Source organism: Misgurnus anguillicaudatus, chromosome 9 (genome assembly GCF_027580225.2).
Source record: "Misgurnus anguillicaudatus chromosome 9, ASM2758022v2, whole genome shotgun sequence".
NCBI classification, from domain to species: domain Eukaryota; kingdom Metazoa; phylum Chordata; class Actinopteri; order Cypriniformes; family Cobitidae; genus Misgurnus; species Misgurnus anguillicaudatus.
In genome coordinates this window covers 15,518,761-15,538,254 of record NC_073345.2, presented here as the reverse complement: position 1 = coordinate 15,538,254, position 19,494 = coordinate 15,518,761, and the positions used below count along the sequence as shown (strand labels likewise).

The window sequence follows — 19,494 nt, the reverse complement described above, 5'->3', positions numbered from 1 at the left end:
AAATCGTCTTTTGTAAACATATGGGAAAATTGAGTGTGGACTGCCTCAGATAGCACATATAGCCACAAATGATACATCATCTTTTATCTTAGGTCCTACTCTAAAGAATGAGTCCATTCACAGCATTTTCTTAGGTTGTGTGCATGAATAATCCCTTGTTATTTATTATATGTCCAAAACAAAAAATTAATATTTATATGAAAAATGTATTTTCGGACACTTCAGTAAAATGAAAATAACTTTTGAATGCGACATGCTAAAGAGATCATTCTTTTTTTGGGTGTTTACTGTCTGCTGCTGGTAACAACCAGAACTGTCTGCAGTCTGCTAGAGCACACAGAACCAGAGTTATACACTATCAGAGGCAGTATTTACAACATATAAAAAGAAAATTTGGTGTTTCATCATATGAAAAACAACATAAATAACATTATTTGTCACAAACAGCAGCTTTTTATGTAACTTCAAAGGGTTTTCTTTAAAATGATATAAAGCAATTGCATTTATTCCACTGTATGTGGTTATGGGAGCACTTCAAATGTTTTTAGGCAGAAATTGTATACAAAAAGGGTATTATTCCTCCCATCAGTTGGAGTAAAATAACTTTTGCATAGATTATGATAGAGAAAAAAATCTTTTTTCTTCTGTAAGCTGGCAACTGCTGGAATCAAACAAAACTGTCTGCAGGGAGCTGAGGCACTCAGGGCCAGAGTTATACACTTTTAAATAAAAACTTTAGAAAAAAAAACATCAAAAAGCGCCTATTTATTTTTGTGTTTATTAGAGGACTGACATCACATACAACCATGTTTAGCACTTTCAACAGTGTTTTATGTAATTTCAAAGGGTTTCCTGTAAAATGATACCAAACATTTGTATGTAAACCTCTGCATGTGGGTATGGGAAGCTTTTGAAATTGGGTAGGCCAAATCCAGGCGAAAATCCCCAAAATAGCTTCAGGGTGGAAGAATAACAATTAAAATATTTTGGGAATAAAACGCCAAATAATAATTTTCACGCTTTATTCATGCCATAATTTGACAATTACAGCCTGATTCGAAATATTCTATGCACATCTAATATTTTACTTGATAAACGCATGATAAAACTTTAAAAACGTTTTTAATCTGAATTTTAAATCGGTTACTTCAAGCTAAATTTAACCCTGGGATTATACTTTATTCGTGCCTTATACCTAAAACCCCACCGTTCGATGCCCACTTCTTCAGTGAGGTCAAAGGTCAGATCTCATTGACTAATTTCACAGTTAATATATCTGTATGGTTTTGTTTGTGCTCGCTTGTGGGTGTTAAATCATCACGCACACCCACACAAACAAGAGGACGCACTTGAAAGTGTTTCTAAATCAAAGGCGAATTTAAAGAGAAAAATAGCTGTGATCTGGTGCACAGATGGATGCTGATGGGAGGGTGACGGACTTGTTCCAGCGATACAGAGAGAAAGCATGTGTGTCCACAGAACTTAAGTACCATGATCAACTACACTATAAGAGTTGTAGGTGGCAACCAGTGACATTCACACGAAAGCACAGATGGTATATTTATTTTTTTATTTTTTCACCCACTACTTTAAGTACATCATTCGTTTTAAATGCTGGGAAGTTAGGAAAATTAAAGTTCTTAGGCATATATAATTTTTGTGTACATCAAATATACTGTATAGCTATGCTAAGGTAAAATTCAGTTAAATACAAAAATAACAACAACAACAGTAGCACAAAAAATAGAACATTTACCCTGTTCTTGACAATGATCAGCAGTTGGCATCTTTTTGGGCATCACCAGCAACTGGCGCGAGAAGATGGCAGCTGGCAGAGGTATTAGAAGCACCCAGCAGACAGCTGGCCATGCTAATCAGCCTCTTTTAGCCGAGGACACTAGCAATGCCTATTTGCATAGAACGCTAGCAAACCCTCAGAACTAATTGAATCAATACAGGCAAAGCCACGGACGCCTCCCGCCAGGCCCTGGCCAGGCATTAATCAATGGCTACCTGAAAACTACGAATGCAACATCAGAATCCATAAGAGCCCAAATCAGTCAACCGCAACAGGAATGGAAGTTGATTCAGAGGTCTTAGAAAACAAGAGTGCGCTCATTGTGAAACCTGATCCGATGAACTTCTTTTTGGTGTTCATGTCCCTGCTGAAAAAACAGCATCAAACCAGCATGGACCAGCAAGGGAATTATGCTGGTCTATGCTGGTTTGATGATGGTTTAGCTGGTGGTCACCAACATACCAGCACCAAAACAAACATATGCTGGTCTTGCTGGTATGACCAGCATGGGATGCTGGTGCTAGTGCTGGTTTGGTGCTGGTTTAGCTGGTGTTCACTAGCAAACCAGCACCAAAACACAACATATGTTGGTCTTGCTGGTATGCTGTTTTTTCAGCAGGGTTAACTCATTGCATGTTTTCACTTTAGCAGCCTAAACCAGCCTAGGGTGGTTTGCTGGTCTTGGCTGGTTTAAGAAGGTCTAGTCTTTCAACCTGATCACAAAGAGGCTGTTTACACTTGGTATTAAGATGTGTTTTCATCGATCGGATCACAAGTGGACGAGAGAGACACATTACGTTTACACCTGGTATTTAAATCCGTCTCTTTTGTCCACTTTCGACCCCTTCTGTGCTGAATACTATGAGGGGGTGGTCTGTGAGACGGTGGGCGAGTCTCTCTGCTGTCATTCAAACCCGAGCGGGAGTAATTATGAGTTTATATGGACGCAAACTAACATTATGTCGGAGTGCACTGCTTGTTTAGCAAGTAAACATGCTGCACAGTGTTTTGTACATGAGTATGTAAGAGCTTTCTTTGAATTTTCAGCGCAATTGATGAAATAGGATCGCGCAACTTTCACACGCTTTCAAAACGAAACTACGGAGATCAGCCGCTTAGTTTGATCAATGAAAGGCTAAAAATAGCGCTGTTCACCGAATGTTCACGCCAGAAGTCAAAAAAGATGTAAAACTTGTGTTTAATACCTCAGATTAGATAAATGGGCGGAGAGAAGGCGGTCGCGTGTGGCTGTTCGAACGCATTCAACCACATGTGCGTTCCGCAACTCCAAAGCGATCCGATCGAAAGTGGTTTCGACCACCTGTGGATGTGGTTGAAAGTGGTCGAAAGTGGACGAGCTCAAAACGTTTTGAACACCGTTTACACCTGGCATTAACGCCGTCCACTTGTGATCCGATCGACGAAAACACATGTTAATGCCAAGTGTAAACAGCCTCATAGCTTGATCAGCCAAAATGTGTCTAAACTATCAAACCAGACCAGTCTGACCACTGCAAAACAGGTTTGCGACCAGTTAATAACAACAAGACTACTCAAGACTGTGTCTTTATTTTCCTTTCTGTCTCATTGTGGTGTTTCAGTTGTACTGGACCCCATGAAGAGATCCCTGGGGACGCACTAATACATCTCATATAATTGACAGCGTAGGTTCCGTGTCACTTCCAAAGCTGAATGTCAGCGCCGTGTGTTTGTTAGGAGGAAGTGCAAAGTGCCAATCGATAAACCATTGGAGCAACAGAGACAAATCCTGCCTATGGAACTGTCATAACATATCCAAGCATTGGAGGGGATCTGGCAAAGAAAGACCATGTGGTTTTATACAGTATTTATCCTTTAAATACCACACATACTTTTGCAATATCCAACTTTATATATATATAGATTTTCTGCATTAATTCTACATCTTTTTTTATTTGAAAGTCAAGATGAAATTGATTTCTTTGCCTATTTATATTTATAATTAGAGCCCTATAGCAATCAGTTATAGGAAAGAGAGGATAAACATGTTCATTTTCTATTCCTATTCCACCCAAAATATCTCCTAGGCAAGCAATAATTCTGGTTAAAAATTTAGTGGGATCTTCTACTGCCAACTAAACACTTTATTGAAGGAAAGGGACAAGCACCTCCAATTAGACTACAGGCAATTTCAGGTCCCAGAGATTCAGTAGTTTAACCACACAGCTCTTCAGCGGATGGACAAAATTGAGTCAAGTTACACTGTAGATGACAGTAGACTCATACACACTACTAACAAGACCCCTAAGGACAATTTTTGAAGTTTTATTATATAACACTGTCCAGCTTTAAAACAAGAGTGCAATGAAAATATGTTATTAGCCAGCACACAAACCAGAAGAAGCCCAAGAATATCTCTCAAATAATGCGTGAAAGGTCTACACATCGCATGCAATATATTTGTTTCCTAAAGATCACACTTTAAACCAAATTCAGCACCACCACCTCCTCCTCTATACCCACCTACTACATCTCATTCCATCCAACGGTGTATCTGTTGCTTTGTGTTATAAAGATGCAACATTACAAAGAACTAAGAGCGGTCGAGAAAGAGACACGGAGAGGTAGAAAGACACAGGAATAAAATTGTTCTTTATTGATCTTAAAGTGGTGTGGGTTGGAAAAAATAACTCATCTATAATAAGGGGGGAAGAATGAAGCAATAATTCAGAGGTATCGAACGCTCGACTGCCGTGGGTATTGATCTTTCAGAGCTCTTGCCTCGAGCTCATACCTGAAGGGGAAAAAAACACATGCGCCCTTTGGGAAGACGGAGGGAAGAAATGGGGGGAGGGAAATAGTGACGTTCCCTTGCTCATTACGGCAACAACGTAGCAGAAAGAGGGTTGAAGGGAAAATAATGTTTTCGTTTAAAGCAATCCATACAGTAGCATCCGAAGTGGTGGTGTGGACTAAAAAGGAGGCATGAACCTTACACTGAATGGTTCTTTGGAGAACCAAAAATGGTTTGTTTATGGCATCGCTGTCAAGAATCTTTTGTAGCACCTTCATTTTTAAAACTTGATTTAATGCATTTAATTCAGTTCAGTTTAACTGATTTAATTTATAAAAATAAACTATTTATTTTACTAATAATTTATGAGATTACTAATTTTTATGAGATTGAATGTGTAGAAATTAGATCAGTGTGAAAAATGCACTATGCTCACTATCAGTGGCGGCTGGTGACTTCTTTTTTCAAGAGCGCACTATGCAAAGTTCGTCACAACATGTATGTAGACGCGTCTAAAGGGTTTATGATAAAAAAGACAATCGCGTTTGCCAGATAAACTCATAATCTCATGAGTTTACTGTTAAAGGAATATTCCATTTTCTTAAAAGAAAAATCTAGATAATTTACTCACCACCATGTCATCCAAAATGTTGATGTCTTTCTTTGTTCAGTCGAGAATAAATTATGTTTTTTGAGGAAAACATTCCAGGATTTTTCTAATTTTAATGGACTTTAATGGACACCAACACTTAACACTTAACTCAACACTTAACAGTTTTTTTCAACAGAGTTTCAAAGGACTATAAATGATCCCAAACGAGGCATAAGGGTCTTATCTAGCGAAACGATTGTCATTTTTTGACAAGAAACATAAACAATATGCACTTTTAAACTACAACTTCTCGTCTAGATCCCGTCCTGAAAGCGTCAGCGTGACTCCACGTAATACGTCATGACGTCAAGAGGTCACAGAGCATGAACGCGAAACTCCGCCCCATTGTTTACAAGTGTGTTGAAAGAGGACCGTTCCGACGTTGTTGTATGTGGAATGATACTAATTAATGTCTTTGTGTCAGTTTATTGTTTACAATGGTCCGCAAATGTATGTTTCATATATGTAACACGTGACCTCTCTACCTACGTCACTACACATTTAGGTTAGGTCACGCAGAAAAGGACCTAGACAAGAAGTATTTTTTTATTTTTCTTGTCAAAAATGACAATCGTTTTGCTAGATAAGACCCTTTTGCCTCGTTTGGGATCATTTATAGTCTTTTGAAACTCCGTTGAAAAAAACTGTTACGTGTTGAGTTAAGTATTAAATGTTGGGCTCTATTAAAGTCCATTAAAATGAGAAAAATCCTGCAATGTTTTCCTCAAAAAACATAATTTCTTCTCGACTGAACAAAGAAAGACATCAACATTTTGGATGACATGGTGGTGAGTAAATTATCTGGATTTTTCTTTTAAGAAAATTGAATATTCCTTTAAGGGAGTGTCTTGCGTGTATTTTGTGAACGTGAGCATCTCTTTTATCATATACGCTTTTTATGCGTGTGCAGCAGGCGCTTATTTTGACAAAACACGTGATGCACCTGGCTCACATGACGCAACAAACACATATTTTGAAAACACAAGCAACACACGTGACACTCCGAACACATATTTTGAATTTGCGCCCCTCGGATGAGCAGTCACGAGTTGCCACTGCTCACTATGCTTGTTTTCATGTCTCATCCACTATGATCCATTACTCTTCTACTCACAGAATGAGTAGCAAAATATTGCGAAATGTGATGAGTGAAATAAACACTGCAAAATATGAAGAGCCAAGGATTTGGCCTCATAAAATGTCAATAAGCATTGATCTTGGTGATTGCAGGAGATACTTTTCAAAGGGTGAGCCATAGAAAAAGAGAAAAGGCAGTGGGTGGGGTATATTTGCTGGTTGATTTATTACCATTACATTTTTCGCTATTGATGCAACAGCCAAGTTTAGTTTTCTGGTTTTAGCTTGGTTTTGGGAACTTATTAATTGAAGACCAGATGGCTGATCATCTAAAGCGTCTGAACACCATGTTGATTCCTTGATCGGTATATTACATTCATTCGATTCCAGCTCATGACTCCCTGGCTCAAACCGGTATTATTTTAACAACTCCCTTTTGCAACATTTTGAGTTGCTAAATAAACTTGTTGTAGAGTTCAGTTGTGTAGTTCTCTCACTTCGGCTGGTGTGCTATTTTAGACCATTTAACCACTAAAGCTACCAAGGGAGAACCGTAAACCAACATCCCTGTGCAAATTGATGCCATGTGGTATTAATACGAGGAAAACAATAAAACAGTTTGAAGAAGTGGAGTTAGGCCAAGCTATAAATACTTACCATGTGGTTAGCGCTTGTTTCACGTGTAGTGAATACTGCACTCGGCTACAGTGAAAAGTTAGGCCAAAAACAATTACACTTCCCCATTTTGGGAAGAGAAGTTTTCTTACAGTGGAGATGATACAGCTATTTAAAAACTTGATGAGGTTCATTCGAATTCGGAGAACTTCATTGTTCTGAGTTTGTTTCTAGTAAGCTTCTTAAAATAACTTACCGAAATCTAATCTATGGTATCCTAATGTCCTGCAGTAGTACTTTATCTTTTGATAGTCTTGGTGACCGTATCAAAAATTCAGAGGATATCAAATTGGAAGATCAGACTCTATTGGGACAATTTGACTTATAACCCATCGTGTATCGGCCTGTGTTGAAAATGGAGAAGAGGTGAAAACTTTCATAAGACGTTCTGCAAACTATTGTTTGGTCTAGCTAGGTTGTTTTTCTAAAGCCACTTGACTACTCAACTGGCCAAAACATTGTGCTTTAAGAGTACAGTATGGTCACCCCAAAAAGTATTTGGACCCCTGAAAATGTTAAGGCTTATTTTAATGTATGTTAGATTAAGATAAGTACGTTGAAACAATTGCTAGTCAAAACAAAAATCCCATTCTTTTATCTTTCCCATGTCTTGAGAATCTCTTTGTTCTCTCTCTCTCTCTTCATCTCTGTAACTCTCTCGACCTCAGGGTCTCTGCGTAAGTGAATGTTTTCCCGAGGCTGAATGAGAGGATTGGATACAATGTAGAAATCAATGGCAATAAGGCTGGAATGAACTGCTCCTGACACCTACAAGCATGTGAATGTGTTTCCTAGCACGCTGCCAGATCCATCTCCATATCACTTTATCAACCGATGCCCTACACGCACGCACGCACGCACACACACACACACATACTGATTCCTGACCACATGTATTTCTCCTTCATTCAGACTTACTGTATGTTTTTAAATGTGCTACAGCGCAACACATGTGCGGTTCTTTTTTAGTTAACCGTATTCGTGATCATTTACCCATATCTTCTTAATGGCCGTGTACTAACTCCAATAAAACTTCAACAGAAGTTGCTGTTTTTTAACCATCTGCTTCAACCGACAGGAAAGCACCTACATTTCATGCCCCAGCAGACCTTAACACTCCCTCACTCTCAAACCGTCCAAACCACTCTGTCTTTTTCTCTTCCTCTTTTCTTTCTTTCTTCACACACCTCCATCCTTCATCAGCTTTTGGATTACGGCCTCGTGATATATATGTTTATATATCTATTATGATGCAATATTTGGATCCGATGAAGTTTCGAACCACACGCTAAGCAACTTTTTGAGGACAGCACACAACTTGGTACTTTTAAATTTGCAGACTCTAACGAATGCACAAAGAAAGCTCCTACTGTATAACAGATTTCATTCATTATCATCATATGGGGCATAATAAATATATATAACAAAAAATAAAATAATATAATGCCAAACACATGCTTTAGATGTGAGTGATGGTCATGTATGTTTTAGTTTTTTTTTTGGTATGTATTTAATGTAATCTTATGCAGTTAATGTTATTTAAGGTGCTGTAGAATGTAAAACTGTATTTACCTATATAATAATAATAATAGCTCTGTACATGGTAATGACATAAACACGCTCGTTTACTTAGTTATATGTAAACCTTCTGCATTAGGGTGGTCCTTATAATGGGTCAAGTTTATTTTTTTAAATGTTCAACTCTCACCCTCTGAATGTGTTCGGATATCAATAAAAACACACTGTGCAAAATTTGTAATTGTTCCTACAATATCTAGAGGTTGCTCAAAGCCTATTTCCAAAATCACATATTTTTGCAAAAACTGTACCATTTAAAAATGCACAACACACATAAAACTTCTTGGAGAATAACTTTGTTCCAGTTATTTCAGTCTCTTCTGATCCAAGTAACCATATAGCGGAGTTGCTTTGAAAGACATATCACAACTAAAACAGGAGTTTTAATTGCATGAAGCATGCTCAAATAAGTCCATTGCTGCCATAAGTATATATTATTCAACAATTATACATGCTAGCACAAAGTATCACATAATACGTGAATGTGTTAAACTTCAAAGGTCTTGAGCAACCTCTAAATATTAATTAATATTGAAAAAAATGTTGCCCAATTTTTAATTTTTTTTATTCAAACATATTGGCAGGGTGAGAGCATGTACTTTTAAAAGTTGAAAAATAAGGACCACCATACTCGTGCATGCAAAAGACTGCTGGAAAACCGGCCAATCTCAACATAACACCTTGATGTTACAGTCGGGGTGTACGCCCCCAACAGACAAGTCTGTTTGCACACACACAGAGCTACTGACGAAGCTGCTCTGTGAGACAGCCAATCAGAGCAGATCTCAACATTATTATTCATGACCCTTTCAAACAAGATAATAATAGACCATTTTATTCTCAAGGCAAATTCTACGGTTGCAAATGAACGTGTAAAACCATCTCTGGATAATTTTTGCACTTAATAAATCCACATACTCTTTATGTAGATATCAGAGAACAATTTAACATATTATTTTAATGCATTCTTTGGCACCTTTAAAATTATACTTAAACTACTTAAATCTAAAGCATTAAATAAAAAAATAGTGAATAATAATAATAATAATAATAATAATATAAAAGCATGTAGAAATAAAGCTCATTTAATAGTCTCCTGCTAAAGAAGGTGGCACTTTACAAACAAAAAACCATCACGAGCAGGTTTTCGTACGTTTCCATTTAATCTCCATTACAAAAACAAATGCTGTCAGATAGGTTCTCAGAAATCTCTCTCATCCTTTATCTTTTCCCTTACTCAGATTGAGCGACAGGCTTTCATGTTTGTGACAGCATAAACACTCTATGCAAAGTAATTGCTGCGCTTTACGTAAGGTGTGAGCGTCCTTCTGCACTCACTGCATCCAAGAATTTAAAATGACTTCCATTAGAATAGTTGTTTGCATTAATCTTGCACTTTTGGAGTTATTACTGAGTTGGAGAGATTTACTGTATATATATATATAAAAAAGTTAAAACTAATCGTCCATCTTTACAGCAGTCAGCAGTTGGGAGCTTTTTCTCTTGTAAGATATTGAAAATCCAATCGTTTTGTTCCACCAAATTAATGGATTGTCTCTGCTTTGTCTTTTTGTCTGTAGCCCTGAATGAGCCCACCATAGACTACGGTTTTCAGCGGTTACAGAAGGTGATACCCCGGCACCCTGGAGACCCCGAGCGTTTGCCAAAGGAAGTGATTTTGAATGCCATACCACACACGGCGTTAACAGCTTCATAAATGATTAAAGAAGAATTTTTTTTTTTATGAGTCTTTAACATGAAAGCAAGTTTATCTAAAGATCCTCCTTTCAAAGTATGGTCAAATATTTGATAATACAAATAAAAATGACAAATATAGCAAAATATGAGAACAATAGTGTACCATGCTCAAAATAAATAAATAAACGCGTGTTTGGATGAGTGTCAAAAATTCTCATACAGCTGTATGCATTTTATTTGATGTTGCTATTAAGTGATTCCAGATTCTCATCGACTTGCAGTACAATAAGCATCACAGTATTAACTGTAACATCAAAGTATCAATGTTCACTTATAAAGGACTGAGATGGCGCTCGGGCCTGTTATGTCATCATTGTCATGGTGATGAAACTCATATGGTAATCATTCCACTTGGATGAACATTAGAGTCTGTTGCAAAAGGGCCGAGAAAGTTGCATCATGCAAAAAACCTTCTGACTGTTGCTGTTCTTTTACTTGGATAGACAAAGACGTTTTCCATGTGTTGCGTTGTAAACGGTAACACGGTAGTGCTTTATCGGTTTTTCGGGTCAGTTCTGTTGGTTTGAATGAAACCGACCCAGTTTCACGGAGTTGCGTATAAATAGAACGAAGTGTGAAAATCGTGCAAAACGTGCGTATGATACGCCAGTCCTTCCTATTCACTTAAACGGTGCATCTTTTTTGTCATTTTATTTATTGGTTTCTCAATTTTTTTGCATTTTTTTACCATTTTCGGTTGGGTTTAGGGCAAGAACAACTTTTTGTTACATAAAAATGACATCCTAACCCAAACCCCAATTCTAACCCCAACTCCAAACGACCATGGCTTAAAAATAGACAAAAGCATGGAGAAACCTGTATATTAAAAACCTCCTTAAGCAAATCTCAAATCTAACCCTAAACACAAGCAAAAATTGTTTAAAAAAACACAAAAAATTGAGAAACCAATAAATAAAAAGACAAAAAAGATGTGCCGTTTATGTATTGCACGATTTCCACACTTCATGCTATTTATACGCATCTACATGAGAATGGGTAGAATGAAACATCAGAAATAAGACAACTAGTACTGAAGTAATCTCTGTGTTCACAAATGCATTGCTCTGACAAAACCCAGTTATTAATTGCTATACTGCTATAGCAATATATACTGCAAATAAGTTGTTGGTTGTCTGTGTGTGTTAGACCAAGGTTTTTCCAGCCTGATCTCACGAGAATTCATACATATTTTACGAATTGGCTAATTTGTATGAATTCATATGAAGTGAATCGTGCAAAAACATACGATTCTCATTAAAAATAACAACAAAACCCAACCCCTAACCCCGCAGCTAACCCCAACGTCACAGGGGTCAAGGCAAATCGTACGAATGTGGTCGTATGAATTAGCCAACTCGTAAAATATCTCATCAGATAGCATTGTTTTTTCCCATTGTTGTGCATTTAATGCAATGAATAAATGTTTGGGTTTACATTACATTCACGCATTTGGGCCATTTGTATATAATATTGTTTTCCAAACATTGCTTAGTCTGTTGGCCTAGACCTAGACCTAAGCTAAACCAATAATAAACCAATAATTTAATAGCAAAGCTCTTATTAGGACAACTATGTACATTTAATCAAAGTCACAGTAACTTACTGTAAAGCTGCACCTTTCCGCACTCACCTTCAGTACTGTAAAAGTACATACATGTTTTGCTTATTCAGTAAATTCTTTTAGTTTGCTTTTCATGAGGAAGTAAGGTGGTTTTAAATGTGATGTGTGTATGTTTAAGATGCACGTGTGTGTGTGTGTGTGTGTGTGTGTGTGTGTGTGTGAAAGAGAGTTTAAGAGCTCGGGCACCCAGAGGTGATCCATCACGGTAAAGTCAGCTGTCCGGCGATGCCCCCCGGCAGGTCAGCGATCGAAGTCTCTGCTGGCCGGACTTTATTATTGCTCCACCACCAGTAATTGAGTCACAGCAGAGGGGGTGCGCGTGTTTGAGAGGAGGAAGAAAAATTATTCCAGCACACTGGCACCTCTGACATTCAGAACAGTGTTGAGCTCAATGAAGAGGTCGGACATATGGAGGAAGAGAGAATCATACATAATCTCTCGCTCTCTCTCTAGGCTTGGCCGCTGTCCCACTAGCACTGATGCCGTCTTACACACACAGGCACACACACACACACGCGCTCTGTTCCTCTCTGCCCCATCGATTTTCTCGTCCTTATTGAGGTAATAACAGTTTGTTGACGGGCTCTCTTTTCAACTGTTCACCTCAATCATACCAGCCAAACAGAGCGACGACAGGGAGTGCAACTGCCGCACACACACACACACTGTACGATCACTTAATGTATGTCTATCTAAGTGAGAAAACACCATAAAATTCTATTGTTTTGCTTTAAACATAATTTAAAATACCGTAGACTACCCCTCAACCCAGTTTTTGCCTTAGTTTTGGCTTCAAAAAGTTGACATAACTTAAAAAATCAAGTTGAAATTGTTTAACTTCATTTTTTAAGTTAAAGTAACACAAAAATATATGTTGAATTGACAAAAAATGCTGCAATTTTTTTACAGTGTGTCATAGTTTTAAAATACAAAAACATTTTCTTTCTGATTAGTTAAAAAAAGATAATGTCCTCAAATACCCTTCAATGCAATGTTTTAGCGTATGTGGTTAACTTTTGGTACCTAAATATAGATAGGCACCCCATAAATACACAAAATGAGAACACAAGATCATAAAATAATACAGACTATCCCTAAACTTATTCTTTTTTGGATTTAAAATAAAATAAAAACATGTTTTGCCGTATTTATTAATCACTTATACATTTGTGGATGCTCAAATGGAGGTTTTTTATATATAAGTGAAAATTCACACAGTTGTTGTATCTTCTCGCTTTTTGGATGGTGAAGCACCTTTGTTCTTCAGATACTTTCAACCCATGGTTGGGTCAAAAAGGATGAACCCAGCCCTTGGGTTAAATTAACACAGAAAATGTTTTTATTGACCCAACAATGAGTTAAATTGCCCATCGGGTTGGGTTTGCCTGTTTTTGACCAAAGCTGGGTTAAAAATAACCTAGCGTTTTTTAGTGTGTTGATTTATTTATAACATTAATCATTTCAGCCTGAATTTTATGAGGTGGCTAATTCGTAGGAATTTGTACGATGTGAATCGTACAAAACTGAATGATTAATAAAATAACAATAATGTAACCCCACCCCTAAATCCTGCAACATTACTGGGGCAAAAACAGATTGTACAAAATATACGAATGAGATCACTTATTCATACAAATTTGCCCCTTCGTAAAAAACGTTATGAATTCCCATGACATTCTCATGAGCAAAACAATAACAAACAGCACAACTGTCTCCATAAGCATTTTAAAAGTGCCTGGTGCATTGTTCAATCCAAAAGGCATTAAGATTTTATATGTCTGTGTGATTTTACATACAGTATACTCAGTTGAGATTCATACACTGTTGAAGCTTTATTGTTCTCATTTCAAACCCAGACACAGACAGAAAAGAGGGACTGATGGACAGACGGTGTAGTAGCCCGTATGAAAGGATTAGAGAGGATGACAGAAGTTTGAATGCTCTGCTGGACAGCTACATTGAAAATGAGATCTGCTCCTGTTATGATAGCATATACCAATACAAACTGCCCATTTCAGAGTGTTTTTTAATCATTGTTGACTGATTTACACAAAGTTCATAATTAACTGATCTACACAAATTTGTCCTTGTATTTGTTTCGTATTTTATATGAAATAAAACAGGAGAATGTTTATGCTACTCTAGTTGATATAATACATACATACAGTAACCACCAGCTGCCAAGCTCCAATAAAACCCTATTAAAGTAGGCCATGTGACTTGTACACATATTTTATTTAAAAGTTATTTAAAAGCGTTGTGTGAGGAACAGGTTAAAATGTAAAAAACTTCAGATATGTGAGAACCATCAACAATTTGGCATCAATGCTTGTTGACTGCTAAAGTGTCAAACCAAAATTTAGGGCAACGTGCTTTCCAAAGTCAACAACAGCATTTTATCCCATTTTATTTTACGAAACATTTTAATGAGCTTTCTCGGGCTTCGCTGATATCATTTCGAACTATGATGTCACTTTGTTGCAGTTAAAAGTACATGATGATGTCATGCTGCATCAGAGCTGATCTAATCAACACTCGACGTATCCGGACAGCGTACATTAGTAAAGAGCGTATTAGTTGTATCAGTTTCAAAATGATGATCAATACATGGTGTGTCACTTCCTATAATGGGTTTAGAGCGTGGCCACGTAATGTCAGGAGAAATGACTTCACATAATTACTACATTTAAGATGGCCATTATGAATTTTTATGGTGTTTGGTGAGGTTATGCTGACAAATGGCCAACTTTGACATTTGTGACCCTGTCTGTGAAATCTGTCAGGCTAAAGTCTCATAATCTAATGAGGAGATTTGGAGCATCAAAGTTTCGTTAATCTTTAATCAATATTAAAGATATCAGTGTTATATTTTCTACATTATGTAGGATGAGTTTATGTAAAAAAACAGTTGACAAGGTGAAAATTATGGCTTGTGTTTCTGAACCCTACAATGAATATAAAACAATATGATTTTACCAATAAAGTAACTTTTAATAACAGTAAAAAGTAATGCAGACAACTATACATCCAACTCAAGAACCCTATACAAAAAACAAGGGGTGTGTGACCTTAACAACCTCTGTTTAAGGTAGTGTGAGGTTTATCACTGACAGATTGTAATGATAATGGTATTTCTTTTGTAATGGTAAACAAGTTATGATTTCCCAACCGATTCGATGGCTTTTTGACTTTAAGCACCTGGTCCAGAGACATAAAAAACTTTCCCATTATATTTTACCAGTGTGATCTATAGAGTTCAGCATTTTTGCTCCCCAATATTCATCATCCACCTCTGCTCCTCATCTTTCCATCGCTTCTGATTGATGTTTTGGCTGTATACACACGTACTGGGAATTCACTGCCTCCAGGCCTCCCCTCGTTCATTCAGGGCCTTTCGCTCGCCCGTATCCCTTTCCGCCGGGCTTCAGAGAGTCCCTCCTCCGCCTCCTCTCTCTCTCCCCGCAGGATCTATCGCTCCGACAGTCTCCCGTGATGATAATGAGAGGTTAACACAGTGCCGGCGTGACCGTAATTGAGTGAATTTAGCACCTTGGACAGCGCACTAAACTCCTCATTGCTTGCCTGACCCCCCGTCATGTTTTGTTTGTGAGCTCTCGTCTGTGTTTGAGCGAGCGGGGCGACACACCCTAGGGCTGATTGAGAGGCAATATGTTCCAACACAGCGCTCACACACATGCTAAGGGGGTTAGATCCTGGGGAAGGTTGCAGGTGGGGAGGTGTGCAATTTTCTGCCTGTCACTCTGTTAGCTGGAGCGGTGCCTATCTGCATTAAGTTCTCCTTTAGACAACATAAAGTGTTTGAGAACCGTGAGAACAGTTTGTGTTTGTGTTCAAACAATATGAAAAATACACTAATCGTATGTTAAACTTTGTATCGATACATTTTTGTTACACTTTATTTTGTCTATGTTACAGTGTATATAAAGTGTATATTTAAGTACTGAGTACTTTAGGATTAGGGTTTGGTTTAGGGTTCGATGCATGCAATTATGTATAATTTACTGTTGTTACCAGTAAGTACAGGTAACGTGTAACAAAGATATAGTAAAATTAAAATAAACCTTTTTTACATTAAATCAGTTACAATGATATTTGTAAAAAGTCTTGCTTAATGTTAGTTTATGCCAATACAATAGTAAAAAAGTTAACATAAAAAAATCAGTAAAGGCAGATTAATACATGCTGTACAAGTATTGTTCATTGTATGTTTAATGTTAGCTAATGCCTTAAAGGAATAGTCCATTTTCTTAAAAGAAAAATCTAGATAATTTACTCACCACCATGTCATCCAAAATGTTGATGTCTTTCTTTGTTCAGTCCAGACGAAATAATGTTTTTTGAGGAAAACATTGCAGGATTTTTCTCATTTTAATGGACTTTAATGGACACCAACACTTAACACTTAACACTTAACACGTAACAGTTTTTTACACGGAGTTTCAAAGGACTATAAACGATCCCAAACGAGGCATAAGGGTCTTATCTAGCGAAACGATTGTCATTTTTGACTAGAAAAATAACAAATATACACTTTTAAACCACAATTTCTCATCTTCCTCCGGTCCTGAAAGCGTCAGCGGGACCTGATGCAATACGTCATGACGTCAAGAGGTCACAGAGGAAACTCCGCCCCAGTGTTTACAAGTGTGTTGAAAGAGGACCGTTCCGACGTTGTTGTATGTGGAATGATACTAATTAATGTCTTTGTGTTAGTTTATTGTTTACAATGGTCCGCAAATGTGTGTTTTATATATGTAACACGTGACCTCCCTACGTCACTACGCATTTACGTTAGGTCGCGCTGGACCAGACCTAGACGAGAAGTTGTGGTTTAAAGTGCATATTTTTTATTTTTCTGATTTTTTTTATCATTTCGCTAGATAAGACCCTTATATCTCGTTTGGGATCGTTTATAGTCCTTTGAAACTCCGTTGAAAAAAACTGTTAAGTGTTGAGTTAAGTGTTAAGTGTTGGTGTCCATTAAAGTCCATTAAAATGAGAATGCAATGTTTTCCTCAAAAAACATAATTTCTTCTCGACTGAACAAAGAAAGACATCAACATTTTGGATGACATGGTGGTGAGTAAATTATCTGTATTTTTCTTTTAAAAAAATTGACTATTCCTTAAACTATTGTTAAAAAACACTCCACTTTTTGAAAATATGCTCATTTTCCAGCTTAGCTAGAGTTAAACATTAGATTTTTACCGGTTTGGAATCCATTCAGCCGATCTTTAGATCTGGTGCTACCACTTTTAGCATAGCTTAGCACAATCCATTGAATCTGATTAGACCATTAGCATCGCGCTCAAAAATAATAAAATAATAATAAAAGATAACTAAAGAGTTTCGATATTTTTTCCTCTTTAAAACTTGACTCTCCTGTAGTTACATCGTGTACTAAGACCGAAAGAAAATTAAAAGTTGTGATTTTTTTATTGCTGCGTAACATGGCTGCAGAGGGCGCAATGATTTTACGCAGCAGCTGGGTAATATCATTGCACCTGCGGCAGCCATGGTACAGTCATTTTCTGTCAGTCTTAGTACATGATGTAACTACAGAAGAGTCTTAAATTTTTAAATAGGAAAAATATTGAAACTCTTTGGTTATGTTTAGCGCGATGCTAATGGTCTAATCAGATTCAATGGATTATGCTAAGCTATGCTAAAAGTGGTAGCGCCAGACCCAGGGATCGACTGAATGGATTCCAAAACTGTAAAAATCTAATATTTCACTCAAGTGGAGCTGGAACATGAGCCTGTTTTCAAAAAAAGTGGAGTGTCCCTTTAACGAATAACCTTATTGTAAAGTGTTACCGACAGATTTATGCAATTGGCAGGGGCTCTTATCCAAAAGTAAAAATGTCTTATCAGTATGTGTGTTTTCTGCGATGACCTCATGATGACATTGCTCATGACAGCTGAATTAAGTTACACTTTACAGAAAAAAAACATTTGTTTACTTGTTCTGCTTTTTTGATTTACTGTGTGATCATTTAAAATAGTGCTTTTGTGTTTGTGAAACGTGAAACATTTCGATAACATGCAATTTAACGTAATCTTATGTCATTAATCATTTAAAAAATTTGTTGAAACACAGTATCGTGTCTGAAGTGGACAGGATAACCGTGCACTTATCCCATGCTAATACCCCACATGTCAGTTCGATAATGTGAAGATATTGCACAAACCACATTATCACATTATTAAAAAAAGCACACAAGCCGCTAATGTTTTCCAGCCACTTCACTTAAACAATCACGATACCCGTCGCCCCTTTTCCCCCGTCATGTGACTGCGCAGAAAAGCATATGTTAAAGTAATTACTTCTCATTAGCGGGAACACATCGATTTCATCTCTGATGTACCATCATCACAAGAGCTCTTATGAGCGCTGGCTTTCAACTGAGTTATTGCCCAGCACTATGAAACCGAGTGACCTTCGCTGCAAACATAGATCGCATTGTCCTTCCTCAACGCAAAGCAGATGTTAGCTGAAATACTGCACTTTTTCATCCTGACAGACACTGAACAATTGAGCAAACATCATCTCCATGTGTTCCTCTTGGCTGCCATGTCATTAAACGCAAATTAGACTTTTATCTTCTGTGAAAGGGAACCACATCACAATGTAAAGTACTTGCAAGTATAACGGACTGTAAAAAGACAAAGAATGGACATTTTAACACCCCCCTTATTTATGTTTAATCAGGAAGTGATTTTGAAGAGAGCCGCAGATTTGGTGGAAGCACTTTATGGAATGCCACACAACAACCAGGTGAAGACAACTCACACCTTATTTATTTATTTCTGTACAAACAGTATTCAACGCTGAATCAGACTCAATCTCCTTACCGCTAAAGTGTCTGTAATTGAAAGTGTTAAATTGGGAGATGATGGATTATTGTAATTTAGGAAATCATTCTGAAGCGAGCAGCGGACATTGCAGAAGCCCTGTACAATGTGCCACGAAACCACAACCAGCTGACCGGCCTGACCAACAGCTCCGTCCACGCGAGTATGATGGGTGTCAACTCCTTCACCGGACAGCTCGCTGTTAACGTCTCAGAGTCATCTCAGGGTGGAGGCCAGGGTGAGTCCTTCATAGACGCACATACAGTATACTTTTGTTAAGGCACTACATAAAGAGGTGGTTGTGTGAAAAATTTTGATCCAGAATTAGTTATTTATTTATTATTCACTAACAAAACATTACCATACTTAAAACCTACACTCTAAAAAAGGTTAAAAAGGGACTAACCCAAACCATTGGGTTGTAATTAACACAAAATGCTAGGTTGTTTTAACCCATTACTGGCTCAAATATAAACACACACCTACAAAAATGAATCTGATGTCTTTAACTCATTCCACACCAGCCTTTTTTTTTTAAGTTGCCCGCCAGCATTTTTTTGTGATTTTCACAAAACTTTCACAAAATTACGGAGCCCCTAAGGGGACATGGAGCAAAATTAAATAAAGTTTAGTTTCGCGTGCGCACGTGAAACTATTGAGTTTAGTTTCGCGTGCGCACGTGAAGC

At 37.4% G+C, this 19,494-nt stretch overlaps 1 protein-coding gene across 2 annotated transcripts in view; it reads left to right on the top strand.

Annotated features, from left to right (window-relative positions):
• Nucleotides 1–19,494, top strand: part of ebf1b (EBF transcription factor 1b) — a 139,509-nt gene that overhangs the window by 107,966 nt on the left and 12,049 nt on the right. For both annotated transcript variants that reach the window (XM_073871167.1, XM_073871166.1), the window contains exons 11-13: nucleotides 10,134–10,237; nucleotides 18,681–18,731; nucleotides 18,869–19,046. In XM_073871167.1, the coding sequence (XP_073727268.1) occupies nucleotides 10,134–10,237; nucleotides 18,681–18,731; nucleotides 18,869–19,046 (333 nt within the window). The remainder of the gene's footprint in view (nucleotides 1–10,133; nucleotides 10,238–18,680; nucleotides 18,732–18,868; nucleotides 19,047–19,494) is intronic.